Below are 15,022 nucleotides of genomic sequence, written 5' to 3' on the forward strand. Positions count from 1 at the left end.
CATTGCACCGGACTGGCCCAGGCGAGCTTGGTATCCAGACCTGCTCCATCTGTCCGTAGAGATGCCGTGGCATCTTCCGGACCATCCAGACCTACTCTCGCAAGGTCCGTTTTTCCGCCCGAATTCTGCGGCTCTCAAATTGACGGCGTGGCTCTTGAGTCATGGATTTTGACGGCTTCTGGTATCCCTCCTGAAGTCATCTCCACTATGACTCGGGCCCGTAAGTCTTCCTCCGCTAAGATCTATCACAGGACTTGGAAAATTTTCCTGTCCTGGTGTCGCTCTACCGACCATCCTCCTTGGCCATTCTCGCTGCCGACCCTTCTGTCCTTTCTACAGTCCGGTCTGCAACTAGGGCTGTCCCTCAACTCTCTCAAGGGACAAGTCTCAGCTCTGTCAGTTCTGTTCCAGCGGCGTCTCGCTCGGCTGGCTCAGGTCCGCACCTTCATGCAAGGCGCGTCTCACATCATTCCGCCTTACCGGCGGCCCTTGGATCCCTGGGACCTTAACTTGGTTCTCATGGTTTTGCAGAAACCCCCTTTCGAGCCCCTTAGGGAGGTTTCTTTGTATCGTCTTTCTCAGAAGGTGGCCTTTCTAGTTGCCATAACTTCTCTCAGGAGAGTCTCTGATTTGGCTGCGCTCTCCTCGGAGTCACCTTTTTTAGTCTTTCATCAAGACAAGGTGGTTCTCCGTCCGACTCTGGACTTTCTTCCTAAGGTGGTCTCTCCTTTCCACCTTAACCAGGATATTTCCTTGCCTTCCTTCTGTCCGGCCCCTGTTCATCGCTTTGAAAAAGCGCTGCATACTCTGGACCTGGTGCGTGCTCTCCGGAACCTATGTGTCTCGCACCGCTGCTCTTAGGCGATGCACCTCTCTTTTTGTGCTAACCACAGGTCGGCGCAAGGGTCTCTCTGCTTCTAAGCCGACCTTAGACCGTTGGATTAGATCGACCATTTCGGACGCCTACCAGAGTACTCAGGTGCCTCCCCCGCCGGGGATCAAGGCACATTCGACCAGAGCTGTCGGTGCCTCTTGGGCTTTCAGGCACCAGGCTACGGCTCAACAAGTCTGTCAGGCTGCCACTTGGACTAGACTGCATACCTTCTCGAAGCACTACCAAGTGCATGCTCATGCTTCGGCAGATGCGAGTTTGGGCAGACGCATCCTTCAGGCGGCTGTCGCCCATTTGTGAAGTTAGGTTCTGCCTACTTCTTAGTTTTTCTGTTTATTCCCACCCAGGGACTGCTTTGGAACGTCCCATGGTCTGGGTCTCCCAAAGGAACGATAAAGAAAAAGAGAATTTTGTTTACTTACCGTAAATTCTTTTTCTTATAGTTCCGTATTGGGAGACCCAGCTCCCTCCCTGTTGCCTGTTGGCAGTTTCTTTTTCTGCGTGTTATCACCGGCTGTTGTCGTGGACAGAGTCTCCGGTTGTTCCGGCTCTTGCTCTGTTCTACTTGTGGGTAGCTATTCTCCTTCAGCTTTTACACTAAACTGGCTGTGACTGGCTACCAGGGGGTGTATAAGAACAGAGGGAGGAGCTACACTTTTAAGTGTAGTACTTTGTGTGTCCTCCGGAGCGGCGCATGCACAGACCGAGATTTCAGCTCAATGGCTTTTTCATTAAGCCGAAATCTCAATCTGTGCATCCGGATACACAGGAGAGGTCATTAGATGAAAACTTTAGAGGATGATTATTTAACAACCACAGATAAAATTCCTTCACTGCAGGTATTGGTTTAATCATCATAATCATCATCATCATCGTCATCATCATCACAGCTCCATTATGGCCATGCATTTACATTATAGTGATAAATCCTGCTGCGAAATACAAGACCCAGGCTTTATTAGCAGAAGCTACTTTACCTATTGCATGTTCACATTTAAAGGGAATCTGTCACCAGGTTTTTCCTTCCCCATCTGACAGCAGCATAATGTAGGAGAAGAGACTCTGACTCCAGTGATGTATCTCTTAGTTTACTGGCTCTAACAGATGTGACACATTCAGAGTTTTTAAATGTAGCAAAGCTCAGAAAGCTAAGCACACCCACCCCACAGCTTTCTGTGTACATTGTATAGAGACAGTGAGCTGCTTATCAGAGAAAGGAGCGTTGCTGGGTAACTGCTCACGAGCCTTGTAGTCCTGGCAGGGATGATCACCTAATAATAAAAGCGTCACTGTAAGTAAACAGCACACAGCCTAATAAGTGACACATGGCAGAGTTCAGTGCCTATCTCCTGCTGTCTTCAGATTGCATACAAAAAAACTGCAGACAGGATTCCTTTTAAGCCCCATCTGGATGCCCATCCTCATACAAGAGACCACCTCTGTCTACAATTGATCCAGAGGTCACCTGCTTCCTGCTGGACATGGACAGCACCTCTGGAGCTGGCCCGTGATGGGTGTGGTCTGGTGCCTTTCCAGCCCTGCATTTGAGTCACTCTCTTGTGCCCTCTAGTGTCACACCCACACAGTTAAAAACTCTCAGACCTAAAGCAAACAGGTGCAACAGAAAAAGAGAAGGGACCCCAGAAGAGAAGCTTTTTACATAGAAATACAAAATTACTTCTTCTACTCATGTGGGAAAAATATAAATATAACTATAAATAATAAATAAATAAAATAATATAACTATAAAGTAAACCTGTCACTAGGTTTTTGCCACTTAATCTGAAAGCAGCATAATCTAGAGATAGAGACCCTGAGTGCAGTGATGTGTCACTTACTGGGCTGCTTTCTGTAGTTTTGATAAAGTCACTGTTTTATCAGCAGGTGATTATCACTCACTAAAGGACTAGAAAACCTACCACCAGAGGACTGCTAGATCTGCAGATAAAACAGTGATTGTATCAAAACTGCAGCAAACAGCTCAGTAAGTGACACATCACTGGAATCAGGGCCTCTGTCTCTACATTATGCTGCCCTCAGGATGCGGTAGCAAAAACCTGGTAACATTCCATTTTAGGATTTTATTTTAGGTATGATATAAAACGTGTATATATTGTAACGTAAGGTGGACATATTTATAAAAGCTGTACATTAATTGTTTTCAAATATGTACATATATTAAGAAAAAAAAAGATGTTCAAGAAACCTGGCTAAGCAGCTCGTGTCACTACTTTAATAAAGACTAGACCTGGTTTTGGAGTAAAATACAAATGGAAAAAAAATGCCATTTATGTATCCTGCGGGATCTACTATTAGGATCATTTTTGCACATGTAAAGATTGTGGTTCCAAGTTTGAATTAAAAACAAAACAAAAACAAAACAAAAACTTGAGTTTAAAAACGAAGGAATTTTCTGTTTAAACTGCAAAAAAATTATTATTTTTGGTTTGCATTAATTATTAACCAAGTTTCCAACATGATGCGCAATGAACTAAATCCACCACAAGATGGCAGCGTCCGCGCAGAGGATTCCTAGGATCAAGCTGCGGAGAGAGAAGTAAAGCGCAGCAGCGCGCAGGTGAATGGCGCTTCACATTCCTGCTACTTTCTGTGCACCTGATTGGACTCCAGTTATGCTCCTTTGCGGCGGTGTCCATCTTTTTAGAGGGGCATAATAATGTAGCGACGATTCAGACGGAGCCCGTTTTGCATTCCGAGCTGTGTCTTCTGTGTTGTAGTTCAGCGCACGGCTCCAGAAGTCTCGCACCGCAGACACTTCTGCCCGGGAGCTCGTGAGGGTCATTGGTTACGATGGCAACATTTGTAAGAAAGCTTTGAAGGAGGAGGAAGTTCCCGTTTTTGCACAGGTGAGGCATGGATTTCAGGAACATTCCACTTTTATTAATCAATCGTAATAATACATTCCGCCATATACATCTGTTACACGTCAATGCTGTGCAATTAATAGACTGTACCTTATCCATAATGTAGGGGGTCCTCACGGCCAGCCGGCCCAGCACCCCTAGATCCATACAAGCATTTGAGGCACTGACTTCTTTGGAGCAACTGGAAAAGCGTCTCCTGTAAGTGCCCGGCTGTCAGGGGTTCATGGTATATAATGATAAAGAATTCAGCATACGGTTTCTGCCACTACTATTTTATTTTATTTCTTACATTTGTATGTTTTGAATAGTTATATTGATCAGTCAACAAAATGCAAAGTTAATGAATAAAAGCGAAATCTAAATCAATATTTCTTGTGACCATCAAATTCTTCCAGGAATAGTTGCACCCATTTTTAGAAGAAACCGGCAGGTTCTTGATAAATTAACCACAGTTCGTCTGTGCTTGTAGCTTGTGTAAATCCTTCTATCGCTTCATGTAATCCATGATAATGATGATGTTGAGATCAGGGCTTTTTTGGGGGGTCATAACATCACTTCCAGGACTTTGTTATACTTTGAAGTCACAGATCATACACCATGACAGGTATGAGCAGCAACAAGACACAAGGTAGTTATACTGCATCAGCAAGGGCTCTCCTAGGCAAAGATTTCAAAGCAGACTGAAGGGTCAAGATGTGGTGTTCACACTGTTTTGAAGAAACCCCAATAAATGGGCAATGTCGAGATGCAGTAGTCGGCCATGGAAACCCAGTACAGCAGATGAGCCAAGTGAAGCTTCCTTCCTTTCGAAATCGAAATGTACAGCAGTGCCATCAGCTCAGAACTAAGGTAAATAGAAGACACTTCTGTAGATGGTGCACAAGTAGGATCCAATCTCAGCAGTGCCATCCGCTCAGAACTAGGGTAAATAGAAGACACGGCACTTCTGTAGATGGTGCACAAGTAGGATCCAATCTCAGCAGTGCCATCAGCTCAGAACTAAGGTAAATAGAAGACACGGCACTTCTGTAGATGATGCACAAGAAGGATCCAATCTCAGCAGTGCCATCAGCTCAGAACTAGGGTAAATAGAAGACACGGCACTTCTGTAGATGGTGCACAAGTAGGATCCAATCTCAGCAGTGCCATCAGCTCAGAACTAAGGTAAATAGAAGACACGGCACTTCTGTAGATGATGCACAAGAAGGATCCAATCTCAGCAGTGCCATCAGCTCAGAACTAGGGTAAATAGAAGACACGGCACTTCTGTAGATGGTGCACAAGTAGGATCCAATCTCAGCAGTGCCATCAGCTCAGAACTAAGGTAAATAGAAGACACGGCACTTCTGTAGATGATGCACAAGAAGGATCCAATCTCAGCAGTGCCATCAGCTCAGAACTAGGGTAAATAGAAGACACGGCACTTCTGTAGATGGTGCACAAGTAGGATCCAATCTCAGCAGTGCCATCAGCTCAGAACTAAGGTAAATAGAAGACACGGCACTTCTGTAGATGATGCACAAGAAGGATCCAATCTCAGCAGTGCCATCAGCTCAGAACTAGGGTAAATAGAAGACACGGCACTTCTGTAGATGGTGCACAAGTAGGATCCAATCTCAGCAGTGCCATCAGCTCAGAACTAGGGTAAATAGAAGACACGGCACTTCTGTAGATGGTGCACAAGTAGGATCCAATCTCAGCAGTGCCATCAGCTCAGAACTAAGGTAAATAGAAGACACGGCACTTCTGTAGATGATGCACAAGAAGGATCCAATCTCAGCAGTGCCATCAGCTCAGAACTAAGGTAAATAGAAGACACGGCACTTCTGTAGATGATGCACAAGAAGGATCCAATCTCAGCAGTGCCATCAGCTCAGAACTAGGGTAAATAGAAGACACGGCACTTCTGTAGATGATGCACAAGTAGGATCCAATCTCAGCAGTGCCATCAGCTCAGAACTAGGGTAAATAGAAGACACGGCACTTCTGTAGATGGTGCACAAGTAGGATCCAATCTCAGCACTGCCATCAGCTCAGAACTAAGGTAAATAGAAGACACGGCACTTCTGTAGGAGAAGCACAAGTAGGATCCAATCTCAGCAGTGCCATCAGCTCAGAACTAGGGTAAATAGAAGACACGGCACTTCTGTAGATGGTGCACAAGTAGGATCCAATCTCAGCAGTGCCATCAGCTCAGAACTAAGGTAAATAGAAGACACGGCACTTCAGTAGGAGAAGCACAAGTAGGATCCAATCTCAGCAGTGCCATCAGCTCAGACCTAAGGTAAATAGAAGACACGGCACTTCTGTAGATGATGCACAAGAAGGATCCAATCTCAGCAGTGCCATCAGCTCAGAACTAGGGTAAATAGAAGACACGGCACTTCTGTAGATGATGCACAAGTAGGATCCAATCTCAGCAGTGCCATCAGCTCAGAACTAGGGTAAATAGAAGACACGGCACTTCTGTAGATGGTGCATAAGTAGGATCCAATCTCAGCAGTGCCATCAGCTCAGAACTAAGGTAAATAGAAGACACGGCACTTCTGTAGATGATGCACAAGTAGGATCCAATCTCAGCAGTGCCATCAGCTCAGAACTACGGTAAATAGAAGACACGGCACTTCTGTAGATGGTGCACAAGTAGGATCCAATCTCAGCAGTGCCATCAGCTCAGAACTAGGGTAAATAGAAGACACGGCACTTCAGTAGGAGAAGCACAAGTAGGATCCAATCTCAGCAGTGCCATCAGCTCAGACCTAAGGTAAATAGAAGACACGGAACTTCTGTAGATGGTGCACAAGTAGGATCCAATCTCAGCAGTGCCATCAGCTCAGAACTAAAGTAAATAGAAGACACGGCACTTCTGTAGATGATGCACAAGAAGGATCCAATCTCAGCAGTGCCATCAGCTCAGGACTAGGGTAAATAGAAGACACTTCTGTAGATGGTGCACAAGAAGGATCCAATCTCAGCAGTGCCATCCGCTCAGAACTAGGGTAAATAGAAGACACGGCACTTCTGTAGATGGTGCACAAGAAGGATCCAATCTCAGCAGTGCCATCAGCTCAGAACTAAGGTAAATAGAAGACACAGCACTTCTGTAGATGATGCACAAGAAGGATCCAATCTCAGCAGTGCCATCAGCTCAGAACTAGGGTAAATAGAAGACACGACACTTCTGTAGGTGGTGCACAAGTAGGATCCAATCTCAGCAGTGCCATCAGCTCAGAACTAGGGTAAATAGAAGACACGGCACTTCTGTAGGAGAAGCACAAGTAGGATCCAATCTCAGCAGTGCCATCAGCTCAGAACTAGGGTAAATAGAAGACACGGCACTTCTGTAGATGATGCACAAGTAGGATCCAATCTCAGCAGTGCCATCAGCTCAGAACTAGGGTAAATAGAAGACACGGCACTTCTGTAGGTGGTGCACAAGTAGGATCCAATCTCAGCAGTGCCATCAGCTCAGAACTAGGGTAAATAGAAGACACGGCACTTCTGTAGGAGAAGCACAAGTAGGATCCAATCTCAGCAGTGCCATCAGCTCAGAACTAGGGTAAATAGAAGACACGGCACTTCTGTAGGAGAAGCACAAGTAGGATCCAATCTCAGCAGTGCCATCAGCTCAGAACTAGGGTAAATAGAAGACACGGCACTTCAGTAGGAGAAGCACAAGTAGGATCCAATCTCAGCAGTGCCATCAGCTCAGAACTAGGGTAAATAGAAGACACGGCACTTCTGTAGGAGAAGCACAAGTAGGATCCAATCTCAGCAGTGCCATCAGCTCAGAACTAGGGTAAATAGAAGACACGGCACTTCAGTAGGAGAAGCACAAGTAGGATCCAATCTCAGCAGTGCCATCAGCTCAGACCTAAGGTAAATAGAAGACACAGCACTTCTGTAGATGATGCACAAGAAGGATCCAATCTCAGCAGTGCCATCAGCTCAGAACTAGGGTAAATAGAAGACACGGCACTTCTGTAGATGGTGCACAAGTAGGATCCAATCTCAGCAGTGCCATCAGCTCAGAACTAAGGTAAATAGAAGACACGGCACTTCAGTAGGAGAAGCACAAGTAGGATCCAATCTCAGCAGTGCCATCAGCTCAGAACTAAGGTAAATAGAAGACACGGCACTTCTGTAGATGGTGCACAAGTAGGATCCAATCTCAGCAGTGCCATCAGCTCAGAACTAAGGTAAATAGAAGACACGGCACTTCTGTAGATGATGCACAAGAAGGATCCAATCTCAGCAGTGCCATCAGCTCAGGACTAAGGAAAATAGAAGACACAACACTTCTGTAGGAGATGCACAAGTAGGATCCAATCTCAGCAGTGCCATCAGCTCAGAACTAGGGTAATTAGAAGACACTTCTGTAGATGGTGCACAAGTAGGATCCAATCTCAGCAGTGCCATCAGCTCAGAACTAGGGTAAATAGAAGACACTTCTGTAGATGGTGCACAAGTAGGATCCAATCTCAGCAGTGCCATCAGCTCAGAACTAGGGTAAATAGAAGACACTTCTGTAGATGGTGCACAAGTAGGATCCAATCTCAGCAGTGCCATCAGCTCAGAACTAAGGTAAATAGAAGACACGGCACTTCTGTAGATGATGCACAAGAAGGATCCAATCTCAGCAGTGCCATCATCTCAGAACTAGGGTAAATAGAAGACACTTCTGTAGATGATGCACAAGAAGGATCCAATCTCAGCAGTGCCATCAGCTCAGAACTAGGGTAAATAGAAGACACTTCTGTAGATGGTGCACAAGTAGGATCCAATCTCAGCAGTGCCATCAGCTCAGAACTAGGGTAATTAGAAGACACTTCTGTAGATGGTGCACAAGTAGGATCCAATCTCAGCAGTGCCATCAGCTCAGAACTAGGGTAAATAGAAGACACTTCTGTAGATGGTGCACAAGTAGGATCCAATCTCAGCAGTGCCATCAGCTCAGAACTAGGGTAAATAGAATACACTTCTGTAGATGGTGCACAAGTAGGATCCAATCTCAGCAGTGCCATCAGCTCAGAACTAAGGTAAATAGAAGACACGGCACTTCTGTAGATGATGCACAAGAAGGATCCAATCTCAGCAGTGCCATCAGCTCAGAACTAGGGTAAATAGAAGACACTTCTGTAGATGGTGCACAAGAAGGATCCAATCTCAGCAGTGCCATCAGCTCAGAACTAGGGTAAATAGAAGACACTTCTGTAGATGGTGCCCAAGAAGGATCCAATCTCAGCAGTGCCATCAGCTCAGAACTAGGGTAAATAGAAGACACTTCTGTAGATGGTGCACAAGTAGGATCCAATCTCAGCAGTGCCATCAGCTCAGAACTAAGGTAAATAGAAGACACGGCACTTCTGTAGATGATGCACAAGAAGGATCCAATCTCAGCAGTGCCATCAGCTCAGAACTAGGGTAAATAGAAGACACTTCTATAGATGATGCACAAGAAGGATCCAATCTCAGCAGTGCCATCAGCTCAGAACTAGGGTAAATAGAAGACACTTCTGTAGATGATGCACAAGTAGGATCCAATCTCAGCAGTGCCATCAGCTCAGAACTAAGGTAAATAGAAGACACGGCACTTCTTTAGGTGGTGCACAAGTAGGATCCAATCTCAGCAGTGCCATCAGCTCAGAACTAAGGTAAATAGAAGACACAGCACTTCTGTAGGTGGTGCACAAGTAGGATCCAATCTCAGCAGTGCCATCAGCTCAGAACTAGGGTAAATAGAAGACACTTCTGTAGATGATGCACAAGAAGGATCCAATCTCAGCAGTGCCATCAGCTCAGAACTAGGGTAAATAGAAGACACTTCTGTAGATGATGCACAAGAAGGATCCAATCTCAGCAGTGCCATCAGCTCAGAACTAGGGTAAATAGAAGACACTTCTGTAGATGATGCACAAGTAGGATCCAATCTCTAAGCAATGATAAAGAAAACTTGGCGCTTGCTCCCATCAGCGGTGGACACTACAAGGTGCACACCATACTGCCGTCTCCTCCACTCAACCACCACTGCACACCGAGGAAGGTCCATTACGGACTGAAACGTTTGTGCTGGTAAATTTTCTGGGAATAAATTCACTTCCTTTTCCGTAAAGATTTGAGTGCCAAGTTTTGTTTATCGGCTCAGAAATTGCAGACCTAGTGGAACCCAGTGTCCTTCATCTTTTATTTTGAGACGTCTGGCCAGAAGTGGTCTTCACAGAAGAATTGAGACCTAATAGCCATAACTCTGATATGGAAACAAGGCCAAGTAACTCAACTATGCATCAAAACATAGAAACAGAGGTGCAGAAATATGGCAGAGGGTGCTCTGGACTGATGAGTCAAAATGTGACATTTTTGGCTGTAACAGAAGGCAGTTTGTTCACCGAAAGTCTAGAAATGTGTTTAATAATGAGTGTCTCCGGACACCAGTGAAGCATGGTGGAAGTCTAGCATTTTTCGGGCTGCAATTCAGCAAAAGGGATTGGGGATTTGGTCAAGATTAATGGTGTCCTCAATACTAAGGACAGGCAGAGACTTTTCCATTATACAATACATTCACTAAGACATCTGATTGTCTCCAAATTTATGCTGCACCAAAACAACAACGCTAATGAAGAGGCAGAAGGCTTCGCACAATCCTACGGCCACAGATCTGTGGTTGGTTTTCCAATATGACTGGAACAACCTCCCTGCCAGGCTCCTTCAAAAACTGTGTGCAAGTGACCTAGAAGAACTGATGCTGTTTGGAAGGCAAAGAGCGGACACCAAATATTGATTTGATATAAATATATCTTTTATTCACTTTGCATTTTGTAAATTGTTAAAAATAAAATTGACACTTGTTTTTTTAAGCATTCTCACCTTGTGCAATTTCTTTCTACACCTGCCGTGAACGTTTCAGCAGTTCTGCAGCTAAAAGTAAAAAGTCAGTGTTTGGGGACGATAATGAGGCGGCAATGCCCTTATCACGTGCTTATATGTCAGTATTTACCAGCTTGATTCACTTGTTAGAAACGCAGAACTGAGAGCGCAGAAAGCAGAAGAAAGGTCCGAGAGTCTGGAGGAAGAACTCAAAGCTGCATTACACAATATACAGGAGCTGCAAGGAAAATCCTCCGAGGAAAAAAGCAAAGAAGAATTGGACGGTAAGAAGATGGCTACATGGAGATATATACTACAGTGCATTAGATTAGTGCAGGTCTACAAGAGACACAATTTAATTTTATATATACAGATTCCCATTATAAAGGTTTGATCATCGTAGGAAGTGATGGTTTATCACTAGGATAGGCTTTATAATCGTTGAAATTCATAATACTCATTTCACAAAATTGAAATTTCAAAAATTCCCCTTTACAGAACCAGCATTTTTTTATTGCACCCTGCACTGCCCCCCGACTTATACTCACCTTCCGACATCTTCATTTATCTCCGCCACGCCTGTCGGTTTCCAGCGATTTGTTACCTGCAGCAGCTCCAGTGTTTCGTGGAGCTGGAGGTCACAACTCAACACAAGTCTATGAAAGCCTCATTTTGGCTCTCATAGACATGTATTGAGCGCTCGTGACTTAACTTCTGACTTCCGAGCAGTCAGAAATTACAGACACAAGCTGTCGCCACAAGACAGGAGCAATGCCGAAAAGGATGAAAACAGGGACAAGGGACTTTCATTTAAAGAAGCACCACTCCAAAGTTTTTGTTTTTTTACGGGGCAATTTCAGCTCTATAGATTGGTCCATTTTAGTAAACTATTGCAACTAACACAAAATAAATAGTGTCATTAGTAATTGTGTCAGTCTTTGTACGGCCCTTTCCCATATAAGGGGGAATTGCAACGCATTATTAATTTATTCATACATTTCTGCAGAAATAACAGAGGATTAAGTGCTCCAAATTTATTTTAGAATTAAAGGGAACCGGTCATGTCCCCAACGCTATTAACCTGCAGATATGGGGTTAATCTGCAGGTTAACAGCATTACAATGCTACCGAACCATCTCACTAGAAGTGCGGCTGCAGGGAGAAAACGAACTGTATTCTTCCTGAGACCTGCTGGCTTTCAGTCATAGAGTCGTGCCAGTCACCACTGAGTACACAAAGGTGGCAGCTGTAACCTCTGCCCAACACATTGACATCTGTGCAGAACCAGCTGTTAATGAAACTGCTGGGGTGAATTTACAGCTGCCGCTGAACAATGCTATGACTGTAGCCGCTCGGGGCACGCACTTATGACTTAAAAGTGACAGTCAGCTCAGAATGACTGTTCAAACCAAGTACAGGTACTCGGTGCATCTTTGCGCAGCCAAGCATTTAGGTGCGTCTTTCCACCTACTTGTTTTATCTCTATTTTCACCTGTCACTCTTCTTTGATTGACAGCTCCGGCGTCATAGAGCCAGAGAAAGGCGTCGATAGATGGAAAACAAGCACTTAACTGACTGGCCACAACATGGTGCTGCCTGTGCTTGGTTTGAACAGTCATTCTGTGTAGGTAGTGCTTTTAAAGCCGGTGACTCCAGGGAGGAATAAGGTTCATTTTTTCCCTGTATCTGTGCTTTCAATAAGGCGGCTGGACCACTTTGCAATGCTATTAGCCTGCAGATTAACCCTTTGTCTGCAGGATAATAGCATTAGGTGACATGTCAGGCCCTGTCAGCTGTTCTGACATTACTGTTCATTGACGGGTCACAAAACCCAAACTCCAATATACACAATCCCAAAAATCCTGTGTATATTCCTCATTCTGTATAGATATAATGTACCTGACTGTGATGTATTCCCTGGTATACATAACATGTCTATATGTTCTTCTTTATAGAAACGCCCGCTCATGCTGAAGTGAAAAGCGAACAACTAAGTCTCCCCGTACCCGCAAAAAAGAGGCCCAAATCAAGCAAAGCAAAGCACCATAAATGACAGAAGTGGTCGGGTGGCATCAGTGGGTGTGGACGCCCCGCTGTGGAACGTGCCTGGACTCCGCGCCCCGCTGTGGAACGTGCCTGGACTCCGCGCCCCGCTGTGGAACGTGCCTGGACTCCGCGCCCCGCTGTGGAACGTGCCTGGACTCCGCGCCCCGCTGTGTATTATCAGAGCTTGTTCAGCAGAATTCAGGAATATTGCAATGATCCTTTATCCTGTGTAATAACATTACCTGTTTGCACTGATCATTGATTACAGGGAACCTGTCACCAGATTCTGGCCTTCTAAACTCAAACTAGCACCTTACGCAGCGCCTGTGCTGCACTCTATAAAGGTGCACGTTACCCCCTGACGCCCCTGTAGACCCCACAAATATCTTTATAAAATCTCCCGCCACGTATGTAAATTGTCTGTAATTGCCTCTTTTCACCGTCCTCTTGTGCTGATTAACACCTTGGACGCCTTCCACATAGGCGGGCAAAATCTCGCGTCTGCGCAGACACATTCCCGACTCGCGCAGGTACACTTCCCTCTGCCCTATTGCGAGCAGAGCTGAAAACATAGGCGCGCCTGCGCGAACTGGCGAGTTCTCAGGGCAGGTGCGAGATTTTACCCGGCGATGTAGTTGACGTCATCCGCTTCATCCACATCGCAGGGCAAAATTTCTGAAGAAATCCTGGAGGATTCTGCAGCGGCGGTCAGGCACCTGACTTGACTATAGAAAGTCTTTGGTGGGATTTGAAGAAGGAGGCGGCTGCAGTTTATTTTGCTTTGACAAAGATGAATTCCAGCAGCTTTTTTTTATATTTTTGTTTTTGTGGATAAAAAGTTCAGGAAGCAGAGGAAGGGTTAAAACGTGGCTCTAAGTGGAGATGGGAGACGTTTCTGATAGGATCTGTTACAAGTTCCTTACATTTGCTTCTACTTGATTGATGCAGGTTTATGGTTCAATGCAAACAGCAGAATATTTATACAATTTGAAGTGGGGGTTGGAATAATTTGTACATAATCTGTAGAAGATCATGCAACAGTGGAAAGCACGAGGGGTTCAGCTTCACAATGAATGAAGATTGATTTTGAAAACAACTTTACTAAGAAATGGATTAAAAAGCCATTATTTTACCTAGTAAATGGGCTGATGAAAAGTTCTTTTTGAGGCTTTTAAATGGGTATTCCTATTAATTATGGCATAACCTCAATACATGATGTACAGTCATCTGATCGGATGCAAGAATAGAAGAAGTCAGGCTCCGTCATCCATGTTACACGGTGCATAGTATCCCGCAGCGGCTGCGTCCACAGACTAAGGGCTCATTCACGCCACATGTGATTGGTTGGATCCGACTGCCAGATCCTCACAATCATTAAAACTAAGGGGTACTTTGCACGTAGCGACATTGCTACTACGATATCGTTGGGGTCAAATCGAATGTGACGCACATCCGGCGCCAGTAACGACGTCACAACGTGTAAAGCCTAGATGCGCCGATAAACGATCGCAAAAGCGTTGAAAATCAGTGATCTTTGTCATTTTCATAATGTCGCACCAATAGGAGATACGATGTTGTTCCTCGTTCCTGCGGCAGAACACATCACTGTGTATGAAGCCGCAGGAGCGAGGAACATCTCCTTACCTGCCTCCACCGGCTATGCGGAAGGAAGGAGGTGGGCGGGATGTTTACATCCCGCTCATCTCCACCCCTCCGCTTCTATTGGCCGCCTGCCGTGTGACGTCGCTGTGACGCTGCACGACCCGCCCCCTTAGGAAGGAGGCGGGTCGTCGGCCAGAGCAACGTCGCAGGGCAGGTAAGTGCATGTGAAGCTGCCGTAGCGATAATGTTCACTACGGCAGCTATCACAAGATATCACATGTGCGACGGGGGCGGGGACTATCGCGCTCGGCATCGCTAGCCGATGCTAGTGATGTCGCAGCGTGCAAAGGACCCCTAAGTGTCCATTCCTATAAAGTTATCCAAGCATAGCTATTCCTTAGGCCTCCTTCACATGTCCGTGTTTTCGGTACGTGTGATGTCCGTTCTTACATGTACCGGTGACATGAACACATGTGGACCCATTAAAATCAATGGGTCTGCACAAATGTCCGTGTTTTCACACGGACGTGTGTCTTTTTGGAGCACACGCATGTTAGTGTGCTCTACACAGCGACATGTCTGTTTTTCTCCAGCAGCACTGATGTCGCAGGGCCTGCACACTGATGTGACCTGTGTGACATCAGTGTGACATGTACCGGAGAATACATGTCTTTGAAATAAAATGCTTTTCTATTCTCACCTGTCTTCAGCACTGTGGTCACTTGCTTCTGGG

At 45.5% G+C, this 15,022-nt stretch overlaps 1 protein-coding gene across 3 annotated transcripts in view; it reads left to right on the forward strand.

Moving 5' to 3' along the window:
* The window catches only part of AXDND1 (axonemal dynein light chain domain containing 1), a 141,004-nt gene extending 126,624 nt beyond the window's left edge, over positions 1–14,380 (forward strand). For 2 of the 3 annotated variants that reach the window (XM_075321207.1, XM_075321208.1), the window contains exons 21-24: positions 3,631–3,759; positions 3,884–3,975; positions 10,792–10,925; positions 12,597–14,380. In XM_075321207.1, coding sequence (XP_075177322.1) covers positions 3,631–3,759; positions 3,884–3,975; positions 10,792–10,925; positions 12,597–12,694 — 453 coding nt within the window. In that variant the 3' untranslated portion in view covers positions 12,695–14,380. Of the gene's footprint in view, positions 1–3,360; positions 3,471–3,630; positions 3,760–3,883; positions 3,976–10,791; positions 10,926–12,596 lie in introns of those variants that run through there. The other variant, XR_012725076.1, reaches the window with a different exon arrangement.
* The last annotated feature ends 642 nt before the right edge of the window (positions 14,381–15,022 follow it).

This window comes from Anomaloglossus baeobatrachus, chromosome 8, assembly GCF_048569485.1.
Source record: "Anomaloglossus baeobatrachus isolate aAnoBae1 chromosome 8, aAnoBae1.hap1, whole genome shotgun sequence".
Classification (NCBI taxonomy): domain Eukaryota; kingdom Metazoa; phylum Chordata; class Amphibia; order Anura; family Aromobatidae; genus Anomaloglossus; species Anomaloglossus baeobatrachus.